The sequence below is a fragment of the Papaver somniferum genome, chromosome 2 (assembly GCF_003573695.1).
Source record: "Papaver somniferum cultivar HN1 chromosome 2, ASM357369v1, whole genome shotgun sequence".
NCBI classification, from domain to species: domain Eukaryota; kingdom Viridiplantae; phylum Streptophyta; class Magnoliopsida; order Ranunculales; family Papaveraceae; genus Papaver; species Papaver somniferum.
Window position 1 is genome coordinate 192464206 of NC_039359.1, and position 6856 is coordinate 192471061.

Sequence of the window (6856 nt, forward strand, 5' to 3'; positions counted from 1 at the left end):
TACATTCTTAGATATATGTAAAGAAAGATGTGACAGAGTCTTCGAAAATAAACAGAAAACGAGTACCCAGTTAGGAGCAGAAATAATGAGATATTTAGAATTTTGGAATATTGATAAATGTCTATTGGGTCAGGCTATAACAACAACAGTAGAACCTCCTAAATGGAGTTCTCCAAGAAAATCTCAATTTAAGCTCAATATTGATGCAACATGGGTTTCAAGTACACTGCCTACAGGTTTTTCCTTAATCTTAAGAAATGATACAGGTGATCTCGAACAAGGAAGAGCAGGTCCTATCTCAGCAGCTACGCCTGAAGAAGCCGAAGCCTTAGGTTTGTGGCATGGAGCAAAATGGGCATTGGCCAATGGATGGTCAAATTTCAGTGTGAAAGGTGACTGCAAAAAGCTATTTGACTATTTGAATGAGAAACCATCTCAAATAGAATGGAGGAATCAATCGCTCATGGATGAAACTAAATCTATTTCAACAAATGCAATTTTTTTTTGGGTTTTTTTCTATATTCCTATACTTGCAAATCAAGTGGCTGACATACTAGTTAAGGTAGCCAAATCTTTTGTGAACTTTGTTAATTTGGATAAGAACCCTCCTACTTGTATTTTGCTAAATTTAGAAGTAGATAAATCTAATGTGAGGGATAAACACCATAACTCTACATTAGAAAACTCTACTATTAATGTTGTAAGGGTTTCTAACTCCCTAAGTTAGTCGTTTTATTGCATTACCAACTTGAAAAAAAAAAAAAAAAAAGCTCTTTATAGACCGACTCATTCGATTAAAGGTGAATCCCATTCCGGAATTTTTAGGGAGTCTCATTTTTTGTTGGAGATCGTAAGTATTTTTATGTTTGTTAACCAATTTTGTTTCCATTTTAATTTTAAAATGGAAAAGAAAAACATTTTAATTTTGAAATTATTGGAGGTGCTCCTATCCTATTATACTGAGCTCTCTAAATTGCCGACGTGGTATATATTCTTTATTTGATAGTATTAGAATTTGATTCCATTTCTACCTGAAATAAAATAACAGAATATAAATAATGGAATTCGTGGGGAGCCGTTAGAATCTGTCTTTCTCCCGTTTTTAGGAACATAAAAAAAATGAGAAAGAAAGAGGACAAAACCAAAACCAAGAACGACGACACTCCATCTCTTTGCTTCGTTTCTAAACAGAAGGTTTAACCCAAATAGATCGGTGAAAAGTAAGACACAATGAAAGTAATCAAGCTTTCTTCCTTTGAAGAAATCCGATTCCCTATTTGTAAGTCTCTTCTTTATATATGATCCATCAAATATTTTGTTTCCAATTTTATTGTATTGCTAACTAGGTTATTCTTTGCTGAATATCTTAACATTCGCTGCAGATTGGTGACCTATTTTGCATATAAAAGAGGTTTACCATATTACCCTAAAATCGAATTACTCTATTGAGGATGGGAGATCATTTTGTACTACTGGTGGATCGGTTGCTGACTGAATCCACACTTGAAGCTGCATTAGAGAGTAGAAATCTGTCTCAACAAAAAGGCGCCCCCCCTGTAGGAGTTGAGACCGCAACTTTAACTGACATCTCATCCGACAAGATGGACTTCAGCCCTGGGAAACTTGTGGAATGTAGGATTTGTCAGGATGAGGATCATGACTCTAAAATGGAGACACCTTGTTCTTGTTGTGGTAGCTTGAAGGTAATTAGTTTTCTTTGGAAGTCAATATTTTTATTATTTGTTAGTATTATTTAATATTTAACATTTTGATGGGTTTGTAGAAATTAAGGTGTTGAGAAGTTTCTAACTCAGGTCATGGCCTCATGGGTATTAATACCATTGTATTAGAGAGGCATCTGCAATTTATTATTCATGGGTATTGATAATTGTATGATTATTTCTGTGGTGTTTGGCTATCGGATCTTGAGATGTTAGTTCTTTCCTAACATGGAGTTTGTCCTGTATTTCCATTGCTTTTCAGCATACAAATTCAGCTTCAAGTATCTAATTAGCCTGAATGCTTGAGTCAGATATTTGAGAAGCTAGATGACTGTGGTTCGATGTTGTTTCACTAGGCTAGTGATGGAGATATCCTCATGTTGATTTGGCAAGGTTGGAATTACCTGAAAAACCATGACTTACCTAAAAATCATTCCTAGGCTTCACATAGGTTCGAATATGTTATTAGATGGGAGTACACTTTTATTGTACCAGATAACACCACTAATTGATTGCAAATACTACCTTGCTGGAAATATTTAGTGACTTAGTTCAGGTAATTATGGTTATAGCTTGAATGTAAATACTAAATATGTACAGTGGATAGACATTTCAGTTGGACACTGAAGCTTCTTTATGGGTGCATAACCTATGTGTTCTTCCTATTGCTATTAAGCATGGTAAACCTGAGAGCCCAAGTCGTGCTGAATCTCAAAAATGAATTGGCAATTCATTGTTGTTCTATTTTTATCTTTTCTTTTCTTTTCTTATTCCTTTTTCACCCCTTGTAAATTATCATTGAGTTCAGTTTGTTTAACACACTTCCCCAGGCTTAAGGTGTTTAGGCATATTTGTGACAATCTATATCGTACAAACTAATCTGCTCAGTTCATTATTTATACAACCGATTACTGACATATTTCCTTCTTGATAATTAAAGTATGCACACCGGAGATGTGTCCAGAGGTGGTGTAACGAGAAGGGGGATACTATATGTGAGATATGTCACCAGGTGATTATTCTATTCAGAGTTTCTTACTTCTATTTGTCTTTGAATGTGTTCAGTGAGTGATTTGGATACAACTAACTATGCCATTGACCTTTATTTTCTTTGATATTTTCTTCATCAACAACTTACTAACGTATGAGCTGCCTATTGTATTGGCAGCCATTTAAACCAGGTTATACCGCACCTCCCCCGTTATTTCATTATGGGGGTATTCCGATGAGCTTTAGGTATGTCAGAGATATGATCTGCCCTGGCTAATTTGTTTTCATTACCGGGAACATTGTTATGGATGCAACTAAATTCAGTAACTGTGATTGCCTTAGGAATTCAGTTACTAAATTCACTGCCACCTAATCGAATTCTACTAACTTCTGAAATATTTGAACTCCATGCTCCCTTGATCTTGATTTTAGAGGAAATTGGGAGATTCCCAGGCGGGAGCTATATAACCCTCGATTTATAGCTATGGTTTCAACAGATCGCAGTGTTCTGGATGGTGACTATGACGGTTATTCATCACCCACTTCAAGAAGTCTGACGTGTTGCCGTACAGTCGCTATAATTGTAATTTCTCTCTCTCTCTCTCACACACACACACACACACACACTGCCGAATCAGATATGTACGGCAGTATTCCTGGTTAGGTCCTACTCTAATGAATACCATGCTGGGATTCCTTGAACCATGTTAATGCATGTTAACGAAATTGGGCTTGTCCGTATGCTATAGTTTAGTCATGTTATTGAACATTTCTACTTTTTTCTTACTTTCTCTTTTGCTTTTGCAGTTCGTGGTTCTTCTAGTCCTACGTCATGCTTTGCCCATCATTATCAGTGAAACGGAGGACTACTCTCTCACATTGTTCATGGTAAGACTTACGGCCAGTGACTATTTATTTATTTTGTAGAGAAAACCTGATAAAATTGTACAAATTATTGTGAAGCGAGTGAATGACGGATTGGACTTTTTTCTGTTACTATTACCAACAGTTGTTGCTATTAAGGATCTCTGGGATACTTCTACCAATTTATCTGACTATCAAAGCAGTGACTGCCATTCTACGCCGGCGTCGCCCACATGTAACCCTTTTGAGCTTATGCTATTCCATCTTTTAGGGTGTTCTTTTCATTCGTTTTCATCTTTTCTTTTACGGAACCATTTATGTTCCCATGTATTGTAGCGAATGTGAAAGTTCAGCTATCACTGCTAGATTTATAAAACAAGTTTGCACCCTTCTTGCAGTGGCTTGGCCGTGCTTCCAGAACGATTTTAATTGTTCATTCTTACTTTTTTTCTGGAGGAAAATAAATTTATTTTCTTTGAAATGCAGGAACCTCATGATTTGTCATATAGCACATCATCTGGAGAAGAAGATGAGCAGACGCATCTGCAGCCTCAGCAACATCTTATCCATGTTCACTAAGTAATGTATATACATGTCCTAGGCCATCCCCACTCGGTCCAAACTAGAAAATGCACGATGAAGCTTGAACATCGATTCAAGCATATCATTGAATTTATGTTTATATGTGTAATTATGTACATATTAAATATCACAATTTATTTATACACTCAGCTGAAAGCCTGACAATGTTAGATATTCAAGTCATTAACCCTTTTGGACGCGTATGATTTTAAAATTCATGTCTGAACACCAGGGATTAAAAATATTATCCAGATAGTTTGAAATATACATGGCCACTGATCAATTTTACCATCATTATAAGTTACACTATACAGAAACCTCACATTCAGCATTGTTGTTATCAAGCACTAAGAGAGCGTGCACATTGTTATGAAATAAAGCCTTTGCTTCAAGTTTTATCATATCAGACCATGCACCTCCGGACCTTCCAAGTGAAAAGATGACATAGATGTTTGGTCACAGATAAAAGCAAAAAAAAAAAAAAAAAAAAAAAAAAAAAAAAAAGTATGTGACGTGTGTTATTGCGAAGTACAGTTTCTTACCCAAAAAAAGAAAAGAAAAAAGAAGTACAGTCTTCCCATAGGGAAATCATTTCTCATTTCGGAAGTATCCAGATTCCAAATAGATAATCGAAGATCAGTCCAGCCTTGGTCAACATTTTATACAACAAAGAAACGATATTGTGCTGCCAAGTATGTATTCAGAGAAGCCCTGTCATCATCTTTTCTGCCACGTACGATATTACAACCCTATACGTGGCTGAGCAAAAACTGCGGTCTCATTGAATTATACTTTAGCATAAGTTCTTAATATATATGTATATATATGAAGCAGCACTGTAGCCTACAATCGAAGCCCTGTTCTGCTACTACTTGATCTGTAATTTCTATTAATTTTGAAGCACAAAACTTGCCAATAGATGAGTCAGCAACAGCCAAGAAGGCCAGAATCCCATGAACAGAACATGGGTACAGCTTATCTGAAAGAACAACCAAATCTTGATTCTAATCAACAGAAAGAGCCTATTAAATATGGTGATGTGTTTCCGCATGTTTCTGGTGAACTTGCATCGAAACCTATATCCCCTCAAGATGCTGCTATGATGCAGACTGCTGAGAATTTAGTGCTTGGCCAGACTCAAAAAGGGGGTGCTGCTGCTGCTATGCAATCTGCAGCAACAAAAAATGAAAGAGCTGGGCTAGTTGGTCATACCGATGTGACTGATATCACTGGCGATCAAGGAGTTACTGTCGCCGAAACTGGTGCCCCAGGTAGGCGTATCATTTCCGAATCAGTTGCAGGCCGGGTAATTTTCGTCTCAAATAGTGGAGTTCTTTTTGTACTTGATTCTTTAACTAGGCCGTTACTAATGAGAACTCGTTATAATATAAAAATGTATGGTTGCAAGTTTGATCTACCAATGAAATAATTGTTACAATTGTATGATAGGTGATCTCGGAATACAGTAGGCCAGCGCCCATAGCAGCGACAACAACATCAACAGTAGATAAAGATGCAGTTACAATAGGTGAAGCATTAGAAGCGGTGGCAATAACCGCCGGAGATAAACCAATAGACCAAAGTGACGCAGCAGCAATACAAGCAGCTGAAGTTAGAGCGACTGGTATCAATGCCACCATTCCTGGTGGTATTGCCGCTGAAGCTCAATCCGCCGCTAGTGCTAATGCACATTTGACTAACGACGAAGAGAAAACGAAACTCTCCGATGTTCTCACGGTACTGACAATGTTAGCTGCTGGTTTGCACAAAGATGATCTCAGTATAAAATTTTACCTTCTAATAAATGACTTTTGTTGTGAACAGGATGCGACATCCACATTGCCCAAGGATAAAACTGTGACCAGCGAGGATGCTGAAGGTGTGGTTAGTGCTGAGCTAAGGAACAATCCTAATATGGCTACATACCCTGGTGGTGTAGCTGCTTCTGTTGCAGCTGCAGCTAGGCTTAATCAAGAACAGTAAGCAGGTGGTAGTAGTTCTTGTAAGATAGTATCAGGTATAGCTCTAGAAAGGTAATGGAACGGTGAAGTCCTTTTGTTCTTTGTAAAATTAGAACCTCTTTATTTTGTGTTTCTTTTGTACAAGTTGTCTTGTATGATCAGGTATGAACGAAGTTAAATAGGGTTGCAAGTCTGTTTAAAAATGATGCGTTTACGTCTGGATTTTTTTCTTTGTAAATTAGGAGTTCATATAATGGACTAAGCCAAAGCAACTACGGAGGAAGTACAGCCATCTTTTATTCATGAATTCATCTAATATGCATTCTCTTAGTATTAGTGCACTGCAAAACCAGAATTGAAATCGTTGGAATACATTTTATTAAAAAATGATATCGTTGAAAAACAATCTCGGGATGTGTATAGTAATATTATAATGTGTCTGTTATTACAGCTTTAATGAGTTGTCTTTTTGTCACACGTCTATGGTCAGTGTTTGGTCAAGCTTTACTTTGCGATTATTCGTCCTATATTTAATGCCCTGTTGTGATATCTTTACAACCCAATGAATTACAGTTTTGTGAACGATTCTACAGTTTTGTTTTCTTATGCTGCTCTACTATGGTATCAGATACAGAACGATTCTTTCTTGTTTCTTTCTGCTAAATCAAATCTTGTTTTTCCTGATCTTCATCTTCATTCTTACAAAATCCTATATTCAGTTCCTCAATTTCAATTCTC

General features: G+C 36.7%; 2 protein-coding genes across 4 annotated transcripts; both read left to right on the forward strand.

The window, feature by feature from the left end:
- The first annotated feature begins 1054 nt into the window (after positions 1 to 1054).
- LOC113350081 lies at positions 1055 to 4346 on the forward strand. The gene is made up of 8 exons (XM_026594155.1): positions 1055 to 1279; positions 1383 to 1703; positions 2662 to 2733; positions 2890 to 2957; positions 3144 to 3294; positions 3519 to 3599; positions 3721 to 3810; positions 4062 to 4346. Exons 2-8 carry the CDS (start codon positions 1452 to 1454, stop codon positions 4152 to 4154), a joined length of 807 nt encoding a protein of 268 aa, XP_026449940.1. The 5' UTR covers positions 1055 to 1279; positions 1383 to 1451; the 3' UTR covers positions 4155 to 4346.
- Positions 4347 to 5076: 730 nt separating this feature from the next.
- On the forward strand, positions 5077 to 6140 carry LOC113354333 (late embryogenesis abundant protein D-34-like). 3 transcript variants are annotated; one of them, XM_026597689.1, is made up of 4 exons: positions 5077 to 5125; positions 5177 to 5463; positions 5607 to 5894; positions 5982 to 6140. In XM_026597689.1, the coding sequence occupies exons 1-4, from the start codon at positions 5077 to 5079 to the stop codon at positions 6138 to 6140; spliced, it is 783 nt and encodes a 260-aa protein (XP_026453474.1). The 3 variants fall into 3 exon arrangements, with proteins under 3 accessions (XP_026453474.1, XP_026453475.1, XP_026453476.1); XM_026597690.1 differs by having other exon boundaries at positions 5077 to 5110; positions 5171 to 5463; XM_026597691.1 differs by having other exon boundaries at positions 5077 to 5101; positions 5165 to 5463.
- The last annotated feature ends 716 nt before the right edge of the window (positions 6141 to 6856 follow it).